Source organism: Gasterosteus aculeatus, chromosome 14 (genome assembly GCF_964276395.1).
Source record: "Gasterosteus aculeatus chromosome 14, fGasAcu3.hap1.1, whole genome shotgun sequence".
NCBI lineage: Eukaryota > Metazoa > Chordata > Actinopteri > Perciformes > Gasterosteidae > Gasterosteus > Gasterosteus aculeatus.
In genome coordinates, this window is record NC_135702.1 from 7,400,369 (window position 1) to 7,426,471 (window position 26,103).

A 26,103-nucleotide genomic window follows, 5' to 3' on the forward strand; every position below is an offset into this window, starting at 1 on the left:
CACAGTGCAACAACAACCACACTGAGACGTTCAAACTTTTAATGTGACAAAGTCTAAAAAAAACAGGTGCAGCACTCGCCTATCAATTCCTTGTTTAAACAAATCTTTCTTTAGTGTTGTGTTTGTTCCGTTCAATGCTGGGAGGAGGTGCTGTCAGAAGATTCGTGGGCTGACAGTGACGGCTGGTGAAAAGGGGCTTTATTTGTTTGGTGCAGTTTGCGGCACAAAGCTGCTCCAGAATGGAGCTTCTGCCCCCGTCTGGTGCTGCGCACTCCATCCCTCGCCCTTTATCATCCTGCACATGGGTGACATAGGACGGAACCAGTGCGGGCTGCTCCAGCTGCATCTACTTTGTGAGCCCACAGGGAATGGTGTGTGCCTGTGTGTGTGTGTGTGTGTGTGCGCATGTGTGTCTGCTCTGACTGCGCACCAAGGCTGCCAGAAAATATGGGTAGAACGCATGATTGCAGGGCTCTGCACTTGCCTAAGCTGTTCACAGGCTCAGCATCACACAGCTTGATTCAGCACCTTTGCTCATAGCGCGCACACATCAACTGCAGCACAGATCATAGGAGGAGTGCAGTAATGAGACAGAGCTCAGCGTTTATTGCTTCTCTGTGTGTGTGTGTGTTCGTGTTGAGCAAATGTGTGCAAGGTTGGTCTAGTGCGTGTTTGTAGGAGAAAAAGAAATAACGGGAGAGAGGGAGGCACAGAGATAGAGATAGAGAGAGAAGGGAGAGGGGGGGGGGGGGGAGAGAGAGGACGTGTGCTGGTGAGAGCTGGGTGGAAGGATGTCTCCTCGTGTTTGAACTGCCTCAAACGCTCAGAGGGAGAGTCGAGGCAAGGATTCAGCAGAGGCAGAGAAACAGACGTCTCACTGGGGGACGCATCTTGTTCATCACCTGCAGGGGAGCAGAGACGCTTTGGCAATGCCTGCCGAAGTGAAAGAGGTAAGTGTGTGGTGGAATGGCTCTGTTTGCTCCTCACCCTCCCTCCCTCTTTTTTTTTTTTCTTCTTTTACGCCTATCAGGGTTTTTTTTTCTTCTTTTCTTCCTGCATAAAACTGTAGCCCTCCCCGGCTTTGCATTCTGCCTATGTCATGGTGATTGAAGGAGGCATGACTCGCTTCCTCGCCTTGCATCTCACTGCTGTTCGGTGCAGTCTCCTTGTGTGCACGGGGACATAATGCTAACATCTTCATCAAGAGTGTGAGTGTGTGTGTGTGTGTGTGTTTGCATGTGCACAGCTGTGCATGTGTGCAAATGCACAGGCAAGCTTATAAGGGGGATAATGTTTGATTGCATCATGGGGGGGTTGTTCCTCCGGGGGGAAGGGGGGGGGATGCTGCACACACTGGTAAGTGTATTGCCATGATGTATCAGAGAGACATTAAATCTGGCCATGCAGCATTTAACTATTTGAGGATCAGAGGAGTCAAAAAAGGCTCCAAATAGAAACTTTAAGAATGAACGTCATTCCTTTTTTGGGGATGTCAATTAAAGTATTGTATCTATTTTGAGCAACCAGGTTGAATTATGGACTGCTTCTGAATAAAGACAAATTGTTCAAACGCAGGGTTCCTTTCAGTTACATTTTCATTCACAATGTGGAATTACAAATTGTGTAGATTTCCAGACACAAATACGCACATTTCTGATTCAACAAATAGTGGAGGACAGATGAGTTGTGACCAAGTTGTGACTAATCTCTTCTGACATCAGTGGGCTGATGTCATGTTTAATTATCCAATGGAAACATTACAATGTTCAATCCCGCAGTTTGAAAAAGGCAAACGGTCTGTTGAAGCTGATTTATTCTGAGTTTGATCACTACGGAATGGCCGACCATATTGATTCAATTGCAATCCGGTGTGCTCATTTTTGAAATCATCTCTGCTCTCTGAAATGGATTTGTGACGGGTTTGAATCATGGCTTGTGCCTGTTTGTGCCCTTGAGCTCTTCACCAAAATGTGAACTCACTTACCATCTGATCAGGCTGTGTGCCTCCCAAAATAATAGCCTGGTTGAGGATGGCCTCAATACCGAGAGTTGACGGGAACCAGATGCTAATCACGCCGTTCTGTCCCTCGCGTCGCCGCTTCTAACATCAGCATTTATTCTTTAATTATACTTCTTTTTTTTTTTGAAGCAGAAGTCAGATTCAGAATCTTCATCTCGACCTATTTGGCTCCGGGAGCACATTTGGTTAGTGATGCTGCAGTGAGTTATTTAAATGAGTCTTGACTCACAGCGGCACTGGCCTTCCCTGCAGCTGGGGGGACGGCACAAAGTTCCCTGTCCAGCCCATTACTGTCCTCCAAATTGTCAATCCAGCTGCTGGTAGACGGCAGAAAGTCTGTTTTTGGGCCTTGTGTTCATTTAGTGCTGCCTAACAAAATCCAATCAACCTTCTGCAGGAGGGGGAGAGGGGGGGGGCTTAAGCCGGGATCATGTCCCTGCTGCCGACTCCCCCCTGTGTGTCTCTTTTCCTCTCCTCGCGCCTCCGACACATTTCGCACACGGATACGAGGGGCCCTTGTGCTTAAAGAAGAGGAGAAAACCCCCCCCTCTCCCTCCACGTCCAGTCAGTTGTTCACTGCGGCCGGATTTATCGCAGTGGAGTTGAGTTCTCAGCTCTTGTTCGGCTTAGTGTCGCAGCCCCAGAAAGAGGAGGTTTGGCAAATTTAAGAGCTTTTTTTTCATAATCTGCATCGTTCAGGGTGTTTTTATCGGTGCTATTTTTTATGAAAATTGATATAGAGGGGATAAGCAATTAAAACAGTGGTTTATAAATAATGGAATTGAATTGATTTCTTTCTATTATAAAGCCGTCTAATTCTGTTTGAATTATTGTTCGCCATAAAGACGTGTGCCTGATAATCGTTTATTGATTGAAATCAATTGCGCAAGGAAGCAAATTCTTGCAGACGTGGCCAAAGTGAACGGGATGATTGTTAGAAAATTTGCATATAAAGTGTTTAGTCAAACACTTCCTACTGCCTCCAGTTGTGTCTCAGTCCAGGACGCTGAATAATTCATCCACTCTGGTTGACGAAAGCCATTTTGTTGAAAGGAAAACAAGAATTTAAGTTCTACTTGAAATAAACAAGTGTCACAACAAACAAGTGTACAGAAACATCCACATGTTGTACCCGAGCAGCAGCTGGGTTATTGATTTAAGCGACAGTGGTGGTAAATCTAGTCTAGCACCAAATAACTTCAGTCACAGTAACTTCCAATCCCATCTTTCTTTAAGCTACTTTGTACACATCCGTTTAGAGGCATTAAAGCATAAATATATATCTGTAATGGCCTGATCTTATTTTGACATGTTGGCCCATACAGATAACCACTGAAACCCCCCCGTCCTAGTTTATGACCAAACACTACACTACCTGTGTCTGCTTTCAGGCACTTTCAGACAGGAATCGAGCGTTGAATTTTGAATGAACAAACCGAACACACGTGCTGATGCTTACCTGATGGAGGTGAGCTAACTGTTTCTCATTCTAGCCCATAAGCATATGACACCGGAGAATCCCCCCCCAGCCAAGAAGTGATAAATGGAACATCTTATCCTTTATTATATCTGTCGAGTTGTCTTTTCCGCTGTCTACACATGATCCCCGGCTCTGCAGCAGCTTGAGTATTGTTGTCCGATGGACAGCTCAATAACATCATAGTTCATCAAATTGCTTAAACATAGAAAAAATATCCGATCATCCGGATGGTCTCATTTTATTACTGTGTACATTGGCTTTTCTCAGTTTCCATTCAACAGATCATGTTAAGAATAAATGAGTTGGACAATCAAATGCTGACTTTGCTCATAACTCCTCATCAGATGCAGCTCCCCTTGTCATATGAAGACAGCTTTAATAACATTGTGTGCCGCCGTGGCGTTATCCACCCTGTAATCTTTTCCCATTCAAACGTTGTGTACATAACACGAAATAATGCTGAATCAACCGTAAGTGACAGTCCAATTGGTTTCTGTTTGCGTGCATGCAGGAGCAGATTGCAGAGGGGCCTCCTCCACTGTCTTCGTCGCAGGAGGTGAAAGAGGCGATTCTGGACAACCCGACTACCAACGATGAACTCGATACGCCCACCTCGATCGCCTCCGCCATGACCTCGACCAATGAGAGCTCCACGGAGACCGACACGCCGCAGCAGACAGACACTGAGGTCCGTGACTTTTTCCTGACGTTCATGGTTGCTGACGTATTTTTTTTTTATTTGATTAAGTATTCAATTGATTGGAAAGACTGATTGAAAGACTAAAGAAGTCACGAAAGCAAACGTCATGGCCGTGATCTAAAATACATTTTTTAACAGGTAAATGAAAGTGCTGAACTAATGATGATGGATCATCACTATGATAAATGATCCGGGCGAGGCTGTAAGATAAAACGCACACTCTAACAAAAACATCTCTGCTCTATTACAAGTAAATTAAACCAAAAACTTCCTGCTCTGACTGTAAACACAAAAAAATTGGCGTCATTTCGTTTAAGTGAAGGAACCTGAGACCTTTCAGAAGAAAATGGGATTATAAAACCCAACAGAGGTTCTGCTGAGATTTTTGCCGCTATAATAGTTGTGATGCGTCCATCCTTTCAGGAGTCCAAGCCCGTGGAACAAGAGGGCGAACAGGCCCCCAGTGACACCCAGGAACCCTCAGAGACACACCGGGAGGACTTCCAGACATCTGACACGACCGATCCCAATGCCCCAACTCCAGATGTTCAGGATAAAAATCCTACTGAGCAACCGATTCCCGCCGCAAACATTGAACCCGTCGAGCCTCTTACGCCGACCACGCCGACCAGCAGCACGACCACGGCGCCCTCTCAGCCTCCGGCTGTGCAGAAGCCTGAGGGGCATCAGCCAGTGAACCGGGACAGGCAGAGCAGAGTGTACACCCTCCCTGACAGCTACCGGGGCGTCGGCGGGGAGGTGTGCGCGGGCTACGGAAGCCTGTCCCGCACCAGCGTCCACGGCTACTGGCCCGCCAAGAGCTTCCAGCCCGGGGCCCACTACACCTTGCCCTTCCTCCGGGACAGCTACGCCCCGGCAGGGCTCAGCAGCCAGGCGGAGGAGGACGGCCTCAGCGAACGGGGAGAAAACCCCGTGGACGTGAAGACGGGCCGCCCGGCTAACAGTTACCCAACACTGAGGGGGATCCACCAGTTCAGGCCGATCACCACTATGGAGCTCCTCAGAGAGCCCTCCAGAACCAGGTACGAGGGTGGAACATTAGATTGCGCCTTATTGATCCCTCAGGGGCGACTGTGTAAGCAGATTTCAAGTATGTTTTTTTTGGTTTCCATGGTACCTAGATGGGGTCAAACACCAGTCACTTTATGTATTTGGCCCGTTGAAAGGGCCACGGGAGAATAATCGTTCTAATCGCTATATTGCTTTGTCACTCAGTCTACTGAGTAACACTGACTTTTGTCTGTTTATTTGAGGTGAATCAAAATCCTTCAACAAACCCATTAAACACATTTTCCGGTCAGAACGCAGTCAGAGGATCAATTATTATTATTTTATTCATTTTTATATTATATTCTCCCTGATAATAATATCCCCTTTAACAAAGGATACAAAACCACCTCTTCTAAACCCGAGGTCATTCACTTTTGACATTCATTGCATTACTTATGTAGAGACAATGTAAAGACTGACAACATATACCATATGTGAAGTTAATGTGTCCAAATTCCTTGACAAGCCAATTTGGTAAATTGACCAAATTGACCCTATTCCTGTTAATGACATGATTTGAAAAGAGAAACTAAAATGCACGGCCAATAATCCTGAAATTCTGAGCATTTACCAAAATAGCCAATGAAAGAGTGTATGTGTGTAGTGTTGTGTGCTGACACATTACCGGCAGTAACAATGCCCAAATCAACACTGCACCAATTTGATCACAGAGGACTTGCTGTGAAAATGATACATCAGACTTTGTAGCAGCACAGACACCCGGCGGTGCCCTCCGTTCTGTCCCGTGAGTCACCCTGGACACCACAAAGACATATGGACTGCAGTTAAGTAGCAGCTGGTATCAATCGGGAATGGCAGCCGGCTGCAAAGTCAATAAATAAGGAGGTTTTACCTTTTATTGCCTGCCAGAAGCGTTTCCTTATCCCGCATGAAATGACAGAACTGTAAACAAAAAATACAAGCAACTAATGCTGTTAAAGTCCCTTAAGCCAGTCTTTTAGAATAAGAGATGCTATTAAACCCTTTTCACAGAGACGGTTGAACACACTTTGAAAACAATAGTTTGACTTTTGGGAGATATCCTAGTTCATTTTCTTGCTCAATATTATATTTGTCTGCTATGTTATTATTATTATTAGGTCAACTAGGAGACAACTTGCCTAGCGTCGCATTGGGGCTCAAAGCAGCAGAGTGAAAACTGTCCTCTGTCCCATTCAACCAAATTCTGGTGGGAATCTTCTTATCACAGCAAATAACTGACCAAGAAAAACAAGAAAAAGCGCAGGAAATAACCCCCCTGCAGTACCGTAACATTTTACACTCAAACAATATATAAAATGTTATTTAGTGCGCCGTGGAGATACTCTGTGTTTGGAAGGCTAGAGGTTTGAAGTGTTTCAGCCTTTAGGTTGAGCAAAGCTAATCAGTATGTCGCTGGCTGCAACGTACAGATTTTAGTATAAATGCTCCCCTCCAACTGCCATCATCACCCATGTTTTTGTAATTTTCAACATGTTCACACTTAAATATAAAATGCTCCCACAGCTAATGTGGCTCATTAGACCTCTTCAGAGGACTGTGTGTGTTTTTTATACTGTTTTTGATTGACATCTCTCTTAGTTTCCTGTCAGCTTTGTTTGCGTGTGTTGGACAAACTGCACCTTTATCATTCTCATTGGTTCAGAGGCTTAACAATTCCATTTTTATGTTTGTGTGCTACGTTTTAGTTTTTGGCCCGACGCTTACGCGCATGCATGCTTTTTTTTCTCCGCGTCCTCAGAGGTGGATACGACGACGCCTTCATGGCCCAGCTGGAGGGGAACCTGAATCCTTTCTTCCAGGCCATGTGCCGAGCGCAGACCCTGCAGTTCCCCCACAAACGCAGCAGCATGGTCAGCCTGGACAGCATCCGCAGAGACCCGCGCTGGAGGGACCCCAACCTGCACGAGGTGATATCGATGCTCGGCCACCCGATGGACCCAGTCAAGTCCAACGCCGCCGCCTATTTGCAGCACCTGTGCTACGAGAGCGACCGCATCAAGCAGGAGGTGCGCCAGCTGAACGGGGTGCCCATCTTGGTGGAATTATTGGACCACCCTAAGCCTGAGGTCCACCGCAAGGCCTGCGGGGCTCTGCGCAACATATCCTACGGAAAAGACCACAACAACAAAATGGCCATCAAGAACTGTGATGGCATCCAAGCTTTAGTCAGACTGATGAGGAAGTCAAGCAGCATTGAGGTCAAAGAGTTAGTCACAGGTACCGCTCACTTTTTCCTGGAGCAATAAGTTTAAATCCATAATTTTTCCAGCAACAGCATTTGCATTCTTTCCTGTGTAGGAACTCTGTGGAACCTCTCCTCACATGAGCCGCTGAAGATGATGGTGATCAACAATGGGCTTCAAACACTGACTGATGAGATCATCATCCCATACTCAGGATGTAGGAGAGACTCATCCAACCCCTCACAACTGCTGAGTGCTGAGTGGAACACAGTCTTCAAGAACACCTCCGGATGTCTGAGGTAACCTTTGCTTTACTGCTTTGGAACAAATGCCAACAGCCACGGAATATAGACCAGTGGTGGATGGAGTCTTTGCAGCTTTGCTAACAAAGTTGTTTCTGCAGGAACGTTAGCTCAGATGGGGCGGAGGCTCGCCAGAGGTTGAGGGATTGCGAGGGGCTGGTGGACGCGCTCCTTCACGCCCTTCAGTCAGCTGTTGTCAACAAGGACACTGATAATAAGGTCATGAAGTTAAAGACTTGAGGAAAGAAATATTATTGTTATCATACCAAACCATGCACCCTGGTACATTTGGGCAAAATGTTGTGAATTTTGCCCAAATGGTAATTCAATTGCTGCTGTACACATTTCTGCAGGTCATCTTTGATTGAAATATTCTGTTGTTGTCCTCGATTCAGTCAGTGGAGAATTGCGTGTGCATCCTGCGAAACCTGTCCTATCATGTTCACAAAGAGATTCCGGGAGCGGAGCGATTTCAGGAACCCCATGCTACTCATCTGATGAGATCAGTGGGACACCAGAAGAAGAAGAATGAGACCGACTGCTTTGGAGGGAAAAGACCCAAAGGTTCGTTGCCCGTTATGCTTGATGGCATCAACATGATCTATTAGAGATCTGATAGTGTGTGTGCAATCAAGAGACAACGGTGCATCTGTTTTAGCATCTTGTGCTGCAAAAGAACTGCTATTTTCAGTCGTTTTCAGGTTGTTTTACTTTACTTAGCTTGTTTATACTTTAACGCATCAGTTAGTATTTTGGCACCACACAATTGAAGGTATTTAAACTAAAGAAAGAATGCATAAACCAATATAGGTTATTATTATAATTACAGCTGGCATACAGTATCTAATAGGCGGCAGCAGTTTGTGTTGCAGGACACAGCTTAATGGAGAAACAATAACATTAGAGTTAATTGTAAACTTTAAACTTTCATGGCTTTTCCCCACTACTAACCATTTAGCTAATTATACAAAATTGACATATGCCTCTGTGAGCCCAACCTGATACTGTCAGTCCCCCCCCCGGTGACTCACTACATCCTCTGTCTTCTGCTGCTGCATAATCTAGTCTTTGACATTGTTCTTCTTTTCCCTTTGAACTGGATTCACCAGAGGAGTGGTTCAATCAAGGTCAGTCTGTTCGTCCTTCAGATTATTTTCTTGGTAGTGATTCTGTAATTTAACATCAAATTTGACACAATGAAAAAAACAGTGTTTGTATCTGTGTGCATGTATATGTCTGTAATGTGCAGGTTGGAAAAAGGGATTATTGGACAGGAAATACGGTACATTGGATTTACCAAAACGTACAGAACAAATGAAAGGTATATACTGTTTACATGTAATATACAACCCACATAAAACACTTTAAATTCCACACAAATGGTTACCGGGATACAACTGTCGTCATGAAATAAGTAGGCTATACCTTGAGCTTATTTCTGATTGATTAAAGCTAGATAGAAAATGAAAAGCGTCATATATCATCATCATCATACAGCACTATAATCGAGCATCAGTATCCACTTTATGCGTTATGTTATCTGCTTTGTATGCATGATGTTGGCATGGCCTCAAAGACAATTAATTTAAATGCAAAGTCGCACTCGAGCACCTGCACTACTTGAGGAGAGTTACATCACTAAAACCAAATGACCCTCCAACCAAAATCTGGCAACATGGGGGAACATCATTCTTTGGCAGGAACTGGAATTCTCTTAAGATATTGCCTGACACTGATATATGTATTTATTTGCTATTCCAAAACTATCTTTACCATTTTGTGTTTACCCTGAAGCTGCTGTTTTTAGGCGTGCGTGCATGCATACGTGGGAAAGTGTACTGTGCTGAATACGGTATTCATGTGAGTCCGGCTGCTGTTTGAACAGAGATCAAAGCTACGCTCATGGCCCCCACACTCACAGTCAGTGAATGCAAATCAGTATGTCCAGCATGTTATATTCCCCGATGTACTTGTCAAACGTCCAGCGATCTCTACTGGCTCAGTACAACAACAAAAAACTAACTCTGCAGGGGTCTGACAGAGACGTCATTTTTTTGCCTGTGCTTTCATCATATTCATCAACATATTTGCCTGCCTACCTTATAACACCAAGGAAACTGTGGAGCACTCTCAACCTAATCGTTTTAAAGGATTTAGCCACTGATGGCGATGCAGGAGTTTTACCTCTGCTTGCATGTCATCCCTGACTTTCTCTGCCTCTCTGTTCAAAGGCTTGGAACTGCTGTACCAGCCGGAGGTGGTGAGGCTCTACCTCTCTCTTCTCACCTGCAGTCAGAACCACAACACCCTGGAGGCAGCCGCAGGGGCGCTGCAGAACCTCGCTGCGGGTCACTGGGCTGTGAGTCGATGGGAAAAGTTCTAGTTTTTTACACTTTGATCGTGGCGAGCATCCCGAACCTGAAAAAAAGCATCTCTATGAAGCTTAAAATTGATTTAAATAAACTTTAAATCGATTTAGTTGTCTAGTGACACATTGCTGGCTCAGTTTATCATCACGGCTGCTGGCATAACGACTTGAAGTGACCAGATTCCTTGGATTTAGACATCTAGAAAGTGCAGAACTTATTTGTTACTTTATATTTACGATATTCGTGCGGTGATGTTCGGGATTTTGTAACGGTGGAGAGATAAGTGGCTAATTTAGATTTGAATAATGGCCCCAAAAGACAAATCTCTACTACTCACAAACATCGCTCAGCTGCATTTTTTTGTGTTTGCTCTTGTAGTGGTCCAGCTACATCCGGGCCACCGTGAGGAAAGAGAAAGGACTGCCTATTCTGGTGGAGCTGCTGCGCTCAGACGTGGACAAAGTGGTGCGAGCCGTAGCCATCGCCCTTCGCAACCTGGCAATGGACAGAAGGAACAAAGACCTAATAGGTCCGGTCTCCCGACTCTCCTCTGCGAACACGTGGCTCTGCACCTGCGCACTAACTGTGCCCTGTTGTCTCTCCCGTCCTCTAGGGAGCTACGCTTTGAGGGACCTTGTCGGTAATCTGCCATGTGGGCAGCAGCACCCGGCGAAGAATCTCGAGGGGGATACCGTGGTGTCTATTCTGAACACCATCCACGAGATCATCACGGACAGCCCAGAGAACGCCCGGGCGCTCATACAGGGGCATGCAGTGCAGAAACTGGTTGCCATCAACAAGTCAAGGTACTTGAATGTCTTTTAACCTGTTTGTCAACTACTTTTCGATTGCACACACGTTTGGGAATATGAACAGTATTCCAAACTAAACGGTGAAAAAAAGAAGATCGAATAAAAAACTGCTGCAGCCTTTTAAGAAATAAATACAAAGCCGAAGTTTCAGGTTTTTATTTTGCAGACTTGGGTTAAGTGAAGAGTAAAATCAGTGTTGGTGTTGCAATCGGTTTGTAGAATCAGCCTCGTTGCAGCAGCTCATGATATTATAAGCATCATATCCCAGAGCAATCAGGAAAGGATTTTAATCCACGGGACATTATCGTCTCTGAGCTGTCCTCTGTTGTTTACGACAACGTCTAATGATTTGTCGTCAGCCAAGCAGCTCGGGAGACCAAGGCAGCTTCCCATGTGCTCCAGACCATATGGGCCTACAAGGACCTGAGGACAGCTCTGATGAAGGCTGGTTGGAACAAGAGCCACTTTAAGGTATTTTGTTGCCATTCCCTAGACGTGGCATGCCAGCGCAGACAAAAGGAACGCTTACAAATTCTGTTTGTCATACATCTCTTCGTCTTCCGAAGACCACAACTACTGGAGTGACTAAAAAATCCAAGAGTATAAAGCAAGGCATCGATGACATCACCCTGCCTCTGATGGACAAAAATCAAGGTTAGCAAATCATTGCATGCATTTCCTTATAAAAAATGTTATCAACCATCTAAATGAGCAAAGTGTCCTCTAGCTCAGGGAACAGAACTAGCCGTGGTCCTTGTCATGTCAGGGACAAAGAAATGGGCCTTTTTCTGTCCCAGACCATATTCTTCTGTAACGTAGCCGTAAGCCAATGATGTGCTGCCAAGGTTATCAGGTCAGAGGCTTGTCTTATTAGCCTGAACACGCTCTCCCAGAGGCAGAGCAGGCCCACGCATCACCGGTCACATTTCATCTGAACGCTGTTCCGAAAGGGCACCAGCTCCCCCACGCCAAGAGCGACCTCTAGCTTCCAAAGAAAACATGAATTTTCTTTTGTTTCTTCATGAATTGAGACATAACCTTAACACCCGTTTGAAATATTAATTTGGGTAAATGGGTGTGAACTATGTCTCGTACTGGTATTTCAGTCTAATTTAATAGCATTCTTAATGTGAGGCTTTGATATCTTGTCTCAGTGAAACATGGTGGTGACGGGATGACGTGCTTGCTGGAGACAGCAGTAGATGTTTTTTTATTTAAAAGTTTTACCGTGAATTGTTTTGGAATCGTGCACTTTGTGTGAAATGCTCAAAAATAACTCAAAAAACGATTCGGCTTTCCAAAAGCAGACTTATTTACAGAGGTTTTAGTAAAAGTGATGATTTGCATCTTTTTTGTTTTTCTCATTGTATTTATAGACGCTCCTTTTCCATGTTACCTACAGCGAATATCATTATAATTTTCCCTCAATTTAGAGCCAAATGACAGAGCTGGAGATGGAAAAGGGCCGGTTGTGGAAAGAGACACTCTCCAGGTAATCTTTTGACGGCACTGAATTAGTTCACATTTTACGGGCATTGAGCACAATCAGAAACTGTAGCCGTTGTTTAACAGGATTTTGTTGTAAACCATTACTTTTCAGTTATTCAAATTCAAATCGTCAATTTCATTCATGCAAATTGAACCAACACAATCTGTTTGCATGTTTCTCTACCCAGGCGATAAGTGAGAGAAAACACTTCATCAGAGCTGGCAGACCCGCAGTGGGCCTCATGGATAACAAACCTCCACCACTGGACTCCTGGGTGTGAACACAGCAACGCACAGCCAGTGGAGCCGGTTAAATCCAGTAGAGACACTTTCCATTGGCGAAATACAGATTTGTGCAATTTGCTCATTCTTGTACAGACAGACAACGTGTTCAATTTAAAATAATTTCCTTTATTCACTGGGAATAATGTGCTAAACAGTTACATGTATTTATTAGGGAGGTTATTTGGCAAAACATTTAATAGATCTTGTCATTTAGGATGGTATACTGTATGCCTGAGCCTCATGATGGATTATGTACGACATCTGAATCAGCCTAAATATGCAAACCGTGGTGATTCATGACTCCAAAGAATATATGACATGTACAATTTAAATTCTACTGTTATTTACAAGTATGAGATCGTTCTTACAAGGCCTAAGATGACATGTGGATCTGTTGTTGTCCATCCCCATGGGTTCTGGGCTAGAGGATTCTGATATCATTTGAATTTAATAATATTTTGGTGAGTATTTGAGATAATTAGAGTTAGGCTTCTACTATCAACCTAGCCTAACCAGCCGAAAACAAACAATTTATTTTGAATTCAGTTTATTCTAGATAAACTGCCATTAGACTAGACGGTGCAGTCATAAGAAAATCTTTTTGTTCAATGATAGGCGGGACGGGATTGTAAATGTGTAACAAAGGACTGTTAATATTTGAAATGAAGGTATTTATATTGTAATATTTATTGTAATACCCATGTTATTAAATAAGGTTATTGATGTGCATTAGCTAGTACCGGTAAGTGATCCTACATTCTATAACACTCTGCTTTGCAGTGGTCCTTTTTGCATTACGATGTTGAATGAAAAGTCAAAATAAATGACGTGCATCATTTCTCACTTTCATTTCTATACTCGTTTTCCAATACAGACTAGATATTTATTTATTTAACACTAGATTATACAGCATTCAAACGGAATTCCCCACTTCTTCTTCTTTTGATAACTAAGTTTATAACAACACATTTTCCCTTCGATTCACTGCTCTCCCCTGGAACCGTTTGAAGGGCCCCTGATAGAACCCCCCCCCCCCCCCCTCGCACTTTGAAAACCTCTTTGCTGCATGTTCCATGTACAACTAGACAAGCTGTCAAGACACTCACATAACGGCATATAGCCGTGAGGCCTGATTATGAACTTCATGTGTGGCGCACGCAACCACAGAGAGGACTGAAACGCGTTGCCGTTAGTCACGTTTCCTCGTGCAGGCTGCAGGCCTCACTCGCACACGTGGTGGCATTTTAGATACACAAGTACTGTGCGTCCATAGATATACACATTCATCATTTGCATGTCAGACATGCAGCACTGTGGCAGAATAGTCTCGTGTGATAAGCATGTTTGTTTTTAAGTCAATTATGTATTTCTTTAAATAAGCAATGACTGCATGTATGTCTGTCAGGCATTATTAGAAAACATAACCAGTAGGCATATGAAAAGGAGATTAGCTGATTTCTCATCCTGATCATCTCATCCCCTTCAGCACCAAATAAAAAGTTTGACTAAATTTAAGATGAGAAGGCAGGAGATAGTGAGTCTGCGCTGCTGTCTTGTGGAGATTGCAAACCATAAATTAACTACACTGTTAATTGATAATGGAAAAATGGCACAACCTAATTCCCAAATGTTTAACTCCTCACACTTTTTGGTGAATATAGTTGCAATAACTTTCCGCTCAAACTAAAGTATCATGGTTATATCTTTTGATTCCGGCATTGTGCCACATAAAGAAGGCAAATGACAAATCAAAAGCAAACATCACAATGAGACAGAATATCAGTGCCGATGATTATGGACAGCCATGATTTCCTGGTGGGGAGAGAGAGAGAGAGAGAGAGGAGGGCCGAGCACGGCCTCGGTGACATCTCCAAACATGTCAGCACAGCACATTGGACGGCACAGCCCTGCCCTCAGAACCAAACCTCAAGATCACCAAAGGGCAGAGCTGTGTTCTCTCTGCGCCAAGCAACCTGTTGTCCTTCAGCAAAGAAGAGTCCTCGCTCGGCCGCTCGCAGCCATCCTCTCCAAAGGATCTCTTTGCGTCTTCTCGTCTGATACTCAATATTTTGGATTTTAGGCTTTCCTCCGCCCCGCCATGACCATCTCAGCCTTCTCCAACCATGGGTTTTTTCGCTCCGTCAACGTCCTGCTTCAGATTTTGATCGGTTTGAGCCTGAGCAGCCCCATCAGGTCCCCCGAGAACCATCACAGGGTGTCAGTCGCTGTGGGTGAAAATCCGCTACTTGATGCGCAGGACTTTCTGAGCCAGTTTCTGTCCACAGTGAACCAGACAAGGCTGAGGCCCCGGACCAAGCCTCTCGCCGCTCCTAAGGAGCCACCAGAGTACATGCTGGAGCTCTACGACCGATTTGCCTCTGACCCCACCGCCGTGCCCTCGGCCAACGTGGTGCGCAGTTTCAAAAATGAAGGTACAACATTGGTTTTGTTTGACACTAAAAGTCTTTTTTTTATTGAGCCGTAAAGTCCCTCAAAGAATTGCAGGGAGCTTGTTTGACAGTCTGATAACTTAATGGTGGAAAAATGTTGATTACTTTGATTGATTTTGATATAGGGAGGTCAGGGAAGTCAGCGTTTACCATTTCTGAGTATTATGATGAAAATAAACAACATTTCCGTGTATTTAAAATTGTGCATTTTAATATTTAACCGCCAAAGTGCATTTACACACACTTTTTGTTCTTTTTTTGATTTCAGAATCCTCCCCCGGCAGTGTAACGGCCAGGGGCGTAAGGATATTCCCCCTGCTCTTCAACCTCTCAATAAGCCACGACGAGCACATAACCATAGCTGAGCTTCGCCTCTTCACCCTGTTCCAGAAGGCCCAAAGGCCACATGCTGGCATTGACTGCAAGGTGACCATCTACAAAATACTCAAGGACGTCGTTTGGACTAAAGAGGTGGGGAACGAAGGGAGACGGAGGGATAAAGAGGAGGTGGTGGAGATGGAGGATTGGGAGGAACTGGTGACAAAGTATATCCGTGCCAAAGATAACAGCTGGGTGTCGTTTGATCTGACTCATGTGGCTGCACTCTGGCGGAAGTCAGGGAGTGCGACTCACCGACTCGAGGTTCACGTTGCAAGTCTGGGGTCAGAAGAGGAAGGGGCCAAACAAAGGGTCACAGAGCAGGCCGAGACGTTGGCTGAGCTCGATGTCGACAGGAGCCTGGAGGGGAGACACAACGCGGTGATCATCGTGTTCTCGGATGATCAGAGTAGAGACCACAAACGGGACAAACAGGAGCTCAACCACATGATTACGCACGAGAATGACCTTCCTGGAAACGCGGCCCGGAGCCAACAAGCTTTCTGGGGGCACCTCAATCACAACGCCGGCCGCGGCTACCATGACGACTGGGACAAACAGTCTCTCGTGCAACTGCAGTCCAACCTTATCTACGACACACCTCCCCGAATCCGTCGCAATGTTAAGAGCGAGTCGTGCAAGAGGACCCCGCTCTTTGTGGATTTTAGAGAGATCGGCTGGGATAGTTGGATCATCCAACCTGTGGGCTACGAGGCGTATGAGTGCAACGGCGTGTGCAACCCACCAATGACCTCCGAGGTCTCGCCTACCAAACACGCCATAGTGCAGACGCTGCTGAGCAATAAGAGTCCGGAAAAAGTGTCACGGGCCTGCTGTGTGCCCACCAAGTTGGAGCCTATCTCACTCCTTTATCATGAAAACGGGGTGATCACGTTCAACCACAAGTATGAGGGGATGGTGGTGGCGGAGTGCGGCTGTAGATGAGAACTATTACGCAGAGATAGAGACTGTGCACCCATCGTTTCAATCGTCATCTCCGAAACACTGCGATCTATCTAGCTATCTTCTATCTTATCATGTGCTTGTTTCCGCAGCACGGTGTTGTATAAAAAACACGAGTCTAGAGTAGTTTTTAATTAGAAATCTGTGCTACAGGATGTACATTTGTAATTGTATAAAGGTAAATCGTTTTATGTTGTATTAGTGTAGAATATAAAGCCGTTTGTCATGATTTATTGTATTTATTAGCAATTATTTTGTATTTTAGGATGCTTTTTTTTAATAAGTTCTACAATTCATTGTCAATCACAGGCCATATTCTTGCACATATTCTTGCAGATGTGGCTTCAGTTCTGTATGACATAGTGAAAAAAAAGAAAGATTAAATTTAAACATTCTGCTAAAGATTTCTCTGCAACTTGTTTCTGATGAAATGAGCTTATTGTCATTTGCGACGAGTCAAAGGGTTCAGTACTGCAGCACTTACAACAGTAAAAGTACTTAATTTGAACATGTGTGTGAGAGATCTAAGCACAAAAGATGTACCCTCAGTGCCCAGTTTCAATCTGACAAAAGTGAAGTTTTCTCACATCATTCAAAAATCCAAATGCATCATCGCTGACTTTTCATCACAAACCTTTGTCAAACATTCTTTTTTCAGCTTATTCAAAAAGAATAGAAAAATCAACAAGATTGAAATGATTTGCACTACTTATAGAATGCTTTTTTTTCAAAGGAAAATTCTCTTAAATTGTAATTGAATGACATGCTTGCCAACACGATTCATAGTTGAATACACTTGCTGCAGATTTGTAAATTATATCTTTGAGCCCTGTCATATGTTGGAGCCTTTGAAATGACTTATAGCATGACACGCATTTCCTCATTTCTGCTTGCCAAACTTGAAAAGAAAATGTATTTTCCTCTGTCTTTTCACCGGGAGAGGATTTTCACAGTATCACTGAGCTCTCCCAGGCTGCTTGTCTGAACAATTTCTCGCACCAAACATCTCTGTCAAGCGCTGTGAAATCTTTCCTCACACCCAAGCCGTTCGTAGGCCGCTTTTTGGTTCTCGCACCAATATTAATGTTACCATGCTTGTAAAAATAAAATACCTGACGTCTAAAATAGTCCCGGAGCAAGTTGTGATCTCTTGTCTCAAACCCATGTGTCATTGTCAGGTAACCGTAACAACCTTAACCCCCCCCCCCCCCCCGCCTCCTCTCGCGTCACATGCCTGGCGGGCCTCTCTTCGCGTGCCTCCATGCCGCGGTGATAACGAGGTGTCAGAGCCTGGAGTCTTGTAGACCGTCACTCAGAGACGAGGAGCCGCTCCAAGTGGCAGCATTTGTGAGGTGAGCCGGTGTCAGATTCCAGGTCTCCAGCGCCAACGTGCTCTAATGACACGCCGGCCGCCAGGTTGCCCGGTGCCCTCTGAGGCCTCCCGCTTCCCACTTCTGACACGGGCACGCTGAGCGCCCTTATCGCGACCTCGGCAAACACACAAATGGAAAAATGACATGTGGCATCGCCACCTCGCTTCTGCTGTTAACAGTCGGAAGCAGATAACGATGACGGAATAACACTGTTGAACTTTCAAACTTAATGGGATCCTCAGTCGGCACACAGATTTACACAGGCCGAGTGTGCAGCGCGGAGATATCCACTGGCGGTGAACAAATTGATTTCTCGATTGAATTCTTTGTTTATTATGGCTTGCTGTTATTTTGGGAATGTACTAAAGATGTTGGGGTGAGAACAAATGGATGAATATCAAATCTAATTTGATACGAAGCCATGACTCTAAGTATGGAACTGCTCTGTTGCAACACAGTGCTAACAGTGCTTTAGTAAACTTATTTAAAAATGTATCGTCCAAACAAGTGAATGCATTAAAATGTATATGTTCAATACTACATAAAAATTACATTCATTTGTTTGATGAAATACATTAACAAAATTTGTATTCGTCAAAACCTTGGTTCATGCGTAAGCATTTTACACTTACATTACATTACATTTTTTTATACAAAGCGACTTTCAATAAGTGCATTTCAGAACTGCAACTCAGAAGAACAAGAAAGTGCCATTTCATCAAATAAGCCGATTTACAACTTGCTATAGATAAGAGCCATTATAAGTCCAATTGAAGTGCTACAATTTAGTGTTTTTTATTCGAGCTATAGTCTGAAGATGTGTCTCTTTTGTATTGCTTACGGTATATTTATATTTATTCCATTGATCATGGTACATTACTATCTGGGTTGTAGTTTCCTTAAGAGTAGAGAAGACCAAGATCAAAATATTGATAAATAGTTTCCCTGATGAAAATGCAACAATACAAAAGCTGCTTTTTCTACATGAGTACATACGTTGCTTTATGTAACTCTCACAGGGTCAATGACATCAACACGGCTGAGCAGGTTGGGCCCATGGGAGCTTCACTCTTAAGCAATAGAGCTAACTTAACCCTTCTATTCATAGGAGGCCAACTATAAATCCAAACACATAATCAAATTGGACAGGGAAGGTTTTTAAAATTTAGATTATGTCCTACTATGCTATAACCACAAGGTGGTGACTTTATGTCAAAATAAAATCTCTCTCTTGGCAAGTTTTTTGTGGCGCCATATTCTTTCCATTCTGTAATAATTGCTTCAACTGTGTTCCGTTAGACCATTTGAAACTAACACCTAATTTAACTTATTATGTGATATTTATGGGCTAATCCAGTAGCACCTGATTTAATTCAGGGGCTATGTAGATTTAGATTTCGAAATGGAAGAGACATGACAAAACATGAAAATTCATTACAATAAAAGAATAAATTAAAACCATAAAGTGCCATAAGGTGCATGGATAACATGGGAAAGGTATTCAAATCCCTAAAAATATAATTAAAGGTGTTAATTATTCTGACTGCTTCCAGGATGAAGGATAATGTTCTATACGGTTCTATAATTACTTCTCATCGTATTGATTTACTTGATTTATTGGTAATGCAGCGGCGTAAAAGAGGACACTAGCTATGATCCGCTGATAAAAAAGGTGAAGAATGTCTTTGCTGATGTCAAAGGACCTTAGAAGGAAGGACCTCAAGAAGATGAGTAAGAAGTACTAGATGTGGTTAAATTGTATTAAAAGCACCTAGAAAGATGGCTGTAAAGCACAAAAAAGTAGTGCATCATCTACTCCCACATCTTTCCTGTGTGCAAACTGGAGGGGATCTTGGAAGATTGAGACCAGTCTGGTCAGGTGATCAAGGGCAACCTTTTCGAAACGTTTTGTTATTGGATTCAGCACCAAACCTGTAAAAGAACACGTTTACATCATGTATGGATGCATGTGATTGATTCGGGGCTTTTGATTCATTCTCCTATCTGAAACGACAACAACACGTTGCAACCACGCCTGTCACGTGTCACGCGTACATGCGCAGTTGGATTGTGGTGGGTGGGGATATTTTTTAATGTTTACTTTCGTGGACAGTTAACCTTAAATGTGTTGGGATATTATTAATATGTATTTTTTCCACACAGTTCTACTTTGATTTGGACTACACATACACGGGTACGCACTTAACTGTCATGCCGTTGTAACAGTTCACGAGGTAACGGATTTGGGCGTTTATAGACGGTTGAAGTTGATGGCTTATAGCGTTAGCTAAGTTAGCTGTTAGCGCATCTGCTAGCAGGTTAGCCTAAATATCACCAGCGCACCATAGCATACGCTAGGGACTTTTATCGACTGTTAAGTAGCTGAAGCCACTCTCTCATCACCTTGGACAACTTTATCAACGCTGCGGCCCGAATAGATCAGCAAGTCCACAGTACGTTCGTGTTGAGGTAACGTTTGCTAATGTTAGAGGACGAACGAGCTAACGATTGATTTCGGTGTGCTGCGGAATGCCTGGCAATTGCTAATGCCATCACGTCCACTTAACGTTAGCCGAGCAGTGTTATTTAGCTTAATACTCCTCAAAATATGTATGCATTTATTTATACAGTCGCATGCCGAGCAGTATAATTTGGGCCTGGCTGGGTTTGCACACTAAGCTACTGAGACAATGTTGGTAAATATGCGCTAACGTTACCCGTAATACTTAACGTTAGCTTAGCTATCGCATCTGGGCTAACATTAGCTAACTGTTGCGTTTGCTGTGAAACCTACTTACCAAATGTTTATTTATCTTAATTTTATTATGATAACCAAACTGTCTTGATAAAAAAAACAGTAATTTGTCCCATGCGAATATATATATATATATATATATATATATATATATATATATATATATATATATATATATTTAACTTTTAACCTTTTTAACCTTTATTTAACGGTATCGTTATGTTTGCCCAGGACGTAACGTTAACTTATGCTTGAATCAGCTGTTAAAAATAAAAGTTAGCCGAGTTGTCATCGCATTTTACATTATAATACCTGAAAGATATGTATATCTGTATATATTGGGAAGTTTTTCTAAAAATATTTTCTCTTCCAACTGTGGCTGCTGTTCTTTTACTGTAAAGGTACTTTAGTTTGGCTTTAAAGATGATAGAATAATATGATAAATGGAGGCTCGCTTTTTGGGATCATAATGGATGTAAATGAATGGTTGGCATGCTATCTGAACTCAGACTTTCTCGTTTAGGTTGGCACGGTGCAGTCCTCCCCCCCCCTCACACACAAACCAGTAAAGGCATAAAAGATACAACTTAAACATCTCCCACAACCACAGGAGAAAGATGTCAATCACAAACACACCCACAAGTAATGACGCCTGTTTGAGCATCGTGCACAGCCTGATGTGCCACCGGCAGGGAGGGGAGAGTGAAAGCTTTGCCAAGCGAGCCATTGAGAGTCTGGTGAAGAAGCTGAAGGAGAAGAAAGATGAGCTTGACTCCCTCATCACAGCCATCACTACAAATGGAGCTCATCCTAGCAAGTGTGTGACCATACAGAGGACTTTGGATGGACGCCTACAGGTAAAGCAGCAGAAATGCAGTGCCACGTCGGTCTGATAGTGTGCTCCTTGTAATCGTAAGAGAAAGCAATAACTATCTTGTTGCGTCTTTATCGCTCTGCTTTAGGTGGCCGGGCGCAAAGGTTTCCCCCATGTTGTCTATGCCCGACTGTGGCGATGGCCTGATCTACACAAGAATGAGCTAAAACATGTGAAATATTGCCAGTATGCCTTTGACTTGAAATGTGACAATGTTTGTGTCAACCCCTACCACTACGAGAGGGTCGTCTCTCCAGGCATCGGTAAGACATAACATTGTTTTAGATTTTAGAGAAATTTAGATTTATACTGAAGGGTTGTAAGGGTTCATAAAAAATATTTAAAGGAATGATTTAGCACCTTATACAGTTATGTTGAGAAAAATCCAACTCATGTGATTTACTGATTGAGGGACGTATCTTTCTCCCACGTCTTGCAGATTTATCAGGGCTGACACTTTCCAGTTCAGGTAAGCAGGTCCCAAAGTTTTCCTGTTTGCTTGTTAAACATGTTGTGGATATCTTTTTAGTTTGACCCTTTGTCTGCTATCATCACGTAGTTCCCCTCCTGGTCAAGGATGAGTATGACTATGACAACCAGCAATCCCACTCAAGCTCTGAAAGCCACCTGCAGACCATCCAGCATCCCCCGTCAAGGCCTAGTCCACATGACACCTTCATCAACCCCGCTCTGCTGCCCCTGTCGGAGGGCGGCGGTTCAGCCTCAACCTCCGCTTTCTCCACCATCAGCGCTGGACCCTCAAGTGAGACACAACATAGCGGCTTACATATATACGCAGGACATTAAATATTCACTCTCTTTGAAATAATTCAATTAAAAAGTGCAAGTAGATATAGGTAACAAAACAATTTTTATTGTCTTTATTCACAGATCCCAACCCCAGCTGGAGCAGAAACAGCAGCTTCTCCCCCGCAGTGCCACAGCATCAAAATGGGCATCTCCAGCATCATCCCCCCATGCCTCACACAGGGCATTATTGTGAGTAAAAATAGTCCTCATCCTTTCTGTTATCAGATAGAATCTTGATAGAGGATTTCAGTGTAAGTTGATCGTTGAATTGTTTGTTAAAAATAACGTCGACATGTTATTGCAGGGCCTGTTACCAACGAAATTGCCTTCCAGCCCCCCATATCCAATCACCCCGGTGAGCATTGAGCTGCAGCTGAAAGAAAATCTACATTTTTAATGTATGTGTAACCAATTTGACCTGTGGTGGTCTCTTACAGCTCCAGAGTACTGGTGCTCCATTGCGTACTTCGAGATGGATGTCCAAGTTGGGGAAACCTTTAAGGTGCCGTCCACGTGTCCGATAGTGACCGTGGACGGCTACGTTGATCCTTCAGGAGGGGACCGCTTTTGCTTGGGTCAGCTGAGCAACGTCCACAGGACAGAGAACATCGAGAGAGCCAGGTACCACCCCCACGTACTGGGAGATAGATCTTCATATTGAACCGTCAAGCAATTTATATTGACTAAATATCGTAGATGTGATGGAAGATTCATAGAAATGCCCCCCCCTCCACCCTCCTGTCCTCTCCTCTCTTTTCTTGTTCTAAGGCTTCACATTGGCAAAGGCATGCAGTTGGAGTGCAAAGGGGAAGGAGATGTCTGGGTGCGCTGCCTGAGTGATCACGCAGTGTTTGTGCAGAGCTACTACCTAGATCGGGAGGCCGGACGCGCCCCCGGAGATGCAGTTCACAAGATCTACCCGAGCGCCTACATCAAGGTGACATTGCAGTGCAATGGTCATTCAATGAAAAGCACAACAATCCAGTATAATTCCAAATAGCCAATTCTTGATTGCTCTCTGCATACGTTTACAGTTCATGCACGTCAATAATCCTCAAGTAAAACGTATGTCTTGTTCCCTTTTTGTAGTCGTGTTGTTCAACAGAATTTGTACCTCTGATGCCATTTGACAGTGAAAAAGCTTCAGTCTCCATGGCTCACTTTTGGTCATACTCTAGCATTTGTCTTGTCCCCTGGCAGGTGTTCGACTTGCGGCAGTGCCACAGGCAGATGCAGCAGCAGGCGGCGACGGCTCAGGCAGCAGCTGCAGCCCAGGCGGCGGCGGTGGCCGGAAACATCCCCGGGCCCGGCTCTGTGGGAGGCATCGCCCCGGCCATCAGTGAGTGTTCACACTGCTGCTCGTACTCTTCATCGAGTGTATTATTATCGGGATCAAGAGAATTACAGAGCAGCATAAACGGAAGTAAAAACCAGCAGTGCCTGGTAATGATACAGGAAAGAAAAACTGGTGCTCTGGCTGTATCTTCTTTGTTGAGGGTTATTTATTTAGCATTTTTGCACCAACTTTAAGAGTTGTAATCTCATTTCATTTCATAATGTGTTGATCTTGAGGATTATAACTACTTACTCTACTTTACCAATGTATTGGCTGTTAGAACAAAGTTCCACACAGCTAACGTCATTGCAGGCTGTACATAAGGAACACATTCTCGGTGGGCTTTAACGCTAATGCAATGACGCACGCATGGGCTGGTCGGAGTGGGAGTTATGCATCTTCCAGTAGCATTTTTCTACTCTGCTGCGTGTCTGTTGCACGACATCGATCTGAAAGTCAATGACTGTTAATTCCCCTGCAGGTCTGTCTGCTGCTGCAGGCATCGGGGTGGATGACCTGCGCAGGCTGTGCATCCTGCGTATGAGCTTCGTGAAGGGCTGGGGGCCCGACTACCCACGGCAGAGCATCAAGGAGACCCCCTGCTGGATCGAGATCCATTTACACCGGGCTCTCCAGCTGCTGGATGAAGTCCTGCACACCATGCCCATAGCTGACCCGCAACCCCTCGACTGAGCAAAAGGAAAAGAAAACAATGAGGCTGTAATTTTTAACAAACCCCTCCACCTACAGGCCGGGGGTGCCAAAGGAGGACTGCGGCGGCGGGGATGCTGAGTAGGTTGTAGAAGCATGAACAAGGACTTAAAAGGACGGCGGTAAACCCGCTGCTTTTGAAATCCGGATCTACAAGCAGTTGTATACAGAGTGAGACTCCAGGTGTGTGAATGACAGTGACTTTCAGACAACAGCGGGATGAACATGTAAAGTCCACCGGGAGGAGTGGTAGTACTCTGGAAACATGCTGCCAAGAGAATGAAAAAGGTCTAAAAGCCCCATCAATTACTAAATCAGCCTTGGTGCAATACAAATGTAATTTGTAACTACAAGAGTGTAAATCATGCAATGATTCACACTCAGCCAGTACAGCAGTCTTTTTCTCGTACAGACAATTCAACCCGTATGATTTTACGACCAATATATCCCTCGTGAACTTGCTGATAATATTCCTATATTCCATATTCCTACTATTTAGTAATAGGAGGGCAAACCAGCCACGCTGCGCACAATGAGATGCCTTGTGTTGGATGAAGACCTGTCTGAACATGCTAGGTGTCGTTTCCAGTCCTCCTCCATTGGCTCTCTGGTGCTTCTGTGGCTTCATGTAAGTTTTTCGCCCCGCAAATTGGGCCGTCTATGTAAAATCATATAAATCATATTAATCGTTACTCATGTTTTTGTAAGATCTAATCTTAGATATCTTTCATTATTGTTTGATGGTTCTTATTTTTGTATTACCTTTTTGAATAGTGGTTTTTACTGATACTGACAGCATTCAGCTTAGCTCAGCTTCTCTTTTTCAACTTTTCAACACCATAAAATGAAAGATAATGAGATTGAGAATTTACAATTTTGTATCGCTAAAATCAGATAAAGGTTATTAAAACCTGTCCTAATATTATTTATAATTGTCTTTTTATATTAGATGCCCAAATAGTGTCCATTAGCACTTTTATTAATTTGTGAAGAAAATACTTTGTCTTGTTTTATAGTCTCATGCATGGCCACTAGTGGTACCTTTTATCATGTCTAGTTGAAAGATTTTTCTTGCTAATGACCTACATTAATTAAATCTAGATTAAAAATGTCTAATTAAAATCTGTTTTCCATATCAAACACTTTGCCACTGCAGGGGTAAAAGGTACATTTAGCTCAATTCTGGCAAAATGATGTCGATATAAAACTTATCGAGTTGTGGATCAAGAATGGTTTATGAAATTAGAAAACTTACCGCAGGTTTTCTAGACAGCAGCTGAGTTAAGGAAGTAACTGTGAGAGGAACTGTAAGCCATATTGACGCCAAATATACCGTTTGAAAAGTGGAAAGATTCTCAGACTGCTGTCGTTTCATCGTAATGTTGCTTAGAAAAGTGGTTTTAATTCTCGACTGAATGATTTCAGTCTTTGCTCTGCACAAATCCATTTTGGTATTTGGAGCTATGTTTACCTCCAGCTGTTGCAATATTTTTTTATCTCCTTGTTACCTTTTACAGTGACAAACCACAAAAATATTACTGTACAATTTTCAGGAAATGCAATTCATGCTCATCATAATCTTAACATGGTGTCAAGCATTTTGAACATGTACGCGGCTTGAATGATATTGGTGTCTATATGTATACGATATAGTATGGTTGAATAAAGTTCAAACCGTTGTGAAATGTCCTTGTTTTGAATTCGACCAGTGTGTAGAGCTCAAATGAGAGAGGACTCGTG

General features: G+C 43.6%; 3 protein-coding genes across 7 annotated transcripts; all 3 read left to right on the forward strand.

Annotated features, from left to right (window-relative positions):
• Positions 1–440: 440 nt before the first annotated feature.
• arvcfa (ARVCF delta catenin family member a) lies at positions 441–13,551 on the forward strand. Of its 2 annotated transcripts, XM_040198132.2 has the most exons (16): positions 441–950; positions 4,012–4,188; positions 4,624–5,243; positions 7,013–7,491; positions 7,573–7,756; positions 7,861–7,978; positions 8,155–8,323; positions 8,869–8,886; positions 9,009–9,080; positions 9,991–10,118; positions 10,507–10,657; positions 10,742–10,934; positions 11,300–11,411; positions 11,507–11,594; positions 12,374–12,432; positions 12,617–13,551. In XM_040198132.2, the coding sequence occupies exons 1-16, from the start codon at positions 930–932 to the stop codon at positions 12,707–12,709; spliced, it is 2,682 nt and encodes an 893-aa protein (XP_040054066.2). In that variant the 5' UTR covers positions 441–929; the 3' UTR covers positions 12,710–13,551. The 2 variants fall into 2 exon arrangements, with proteins under 2 accessions (XP_040054066.2, XP_040054067.2); XM_040198133.2 differs by lacking the exon at positions 9,009–9,080.
• A 1,038-nt stretch (positions 13,552–14,589) lies between these two features.
• Positions 14,590–17,631, forward strand: bmp10l (bone morphogenetic protein 10, like). The gene is made up of 2 exons (XM_040198135.2): positions 14,590–15,145; positions 15,432–17,631. Exons 1-2 carry the CDS (start codon positions 14,812–14,814, stop codon positions 16,484–16,486), a joined length of 1,389 nt encoding a protein of 462 aa, XP_040054069.1. The 5' UTR covers positions 14,590–14,811; the 3' UTR covers positions 16,487–17,631.
• Positions 17,632–19,857: 2,226 nt separating this feature from the next.
• smad4a (SMAD family member 4a) lies at positions 19,858–26,048 on the forward strand. Of its 4 annotated transcripts, none has more exons than XM_040197153.2 (11): positions 19,858–20,346; positions 21,156–21,489; positions 21,595–21,769; positions 21,946–21,975; positions 22,066–22,269; positions 22,398–22,505; positions 22,621–22,671; positions 22,754–22,937; positions 23,085–23,253; positions 23,517–23,655; positions 24,134–26,048. In XM_040197153.2, exons 2-11 carry the CDS (start codon positions 21,250–21,252, stop codon positions 24,343–24,345), a joined length of 1,512 nt encoding a protein of 503 aa, XP_040053087.1. In that variant the 5' UTR covers positions 19,858–20,346; positions 21,156–21,249; the 3' UTR covers positions 24,346–26,048. The 4 variants fall into 4 exon arrangements, with proteins under 4 accessions (XP_040053087.1, XP_040053085.1, XP_040053086.1 ...); XM_040197151.2 differs by having other exon boundaries at positions 19,917–20,071; XM_040197152.2 differs by having other exon boundaries at positions 19,933–20,111.
• Positions 26,049–26,103: the final 55 nt, after the last annotated feature.

What these genes read in the sequence shown, in the direction of transcription:
- smad4a (XM_040197153.2), top strand. Translation starts at nt 21,250, where the DNA reads ATGTCAATCACAAACACACCCACAAGTAATGACGCCTGTTTGAGCATC. An exon ending in GAGAACATCGAGAGAGCCAG is followed by an intron (nt 22,938 to 23,084) that starts GTACCACCCCCA and finishes TCTTGTTCTAAG; the next exon opens with GCTTCACATTGGCAAAGGCA. An exon ending in AGGCATCGCCCCGGCCATCA is followed by an intron (nt 23,656 to 24,133) that starts GTGAGTGTTCAC and finishes ATTCCCCTGCAG; the next exon opens with GTCTGTCTGCTGCTGCAGGC.
- bmp10l (XM_040198135.2), top strand. Translation starts at nt 14,812, where the DNA reads ATGACCATCTCAGCCTTCTCCAACCATGGGTTTTTTCGCTCCGTCAAC. An exon ending in GCGCAGTTTCAAAAATGAAG is followed by an intron (nt 15,146 to 15,431) that starts GTACAACATTGG and finishes TTTTGATTTCAG; the next exon opens with AATCCTCCCCCGGCAGTGTA.
- arvcfa (XM_040198132.2), top strand. Translation starts at nt 930, where the DNA reads ATGCCTGCCGAAGTGAAAGAG. An exon ending in TCGCTGCGGGTCACTGGGCT is followed by an intron (nt 10,119 to 10,506) that starts GTGAGTCGATGG and finishes TTGCTCTTGTAG; the next exon opens with TGGTCCAGCTACATCCGGGC. An exon ending in TCTGATGGACAAAAATCAAG is followed by an intron (nt 11,595 to 12,373) that starts GTTAGCAAATCA and finishes CCCTCAATTTAG; the next exon opens with AGCCAAATGACAGAGCTGGA.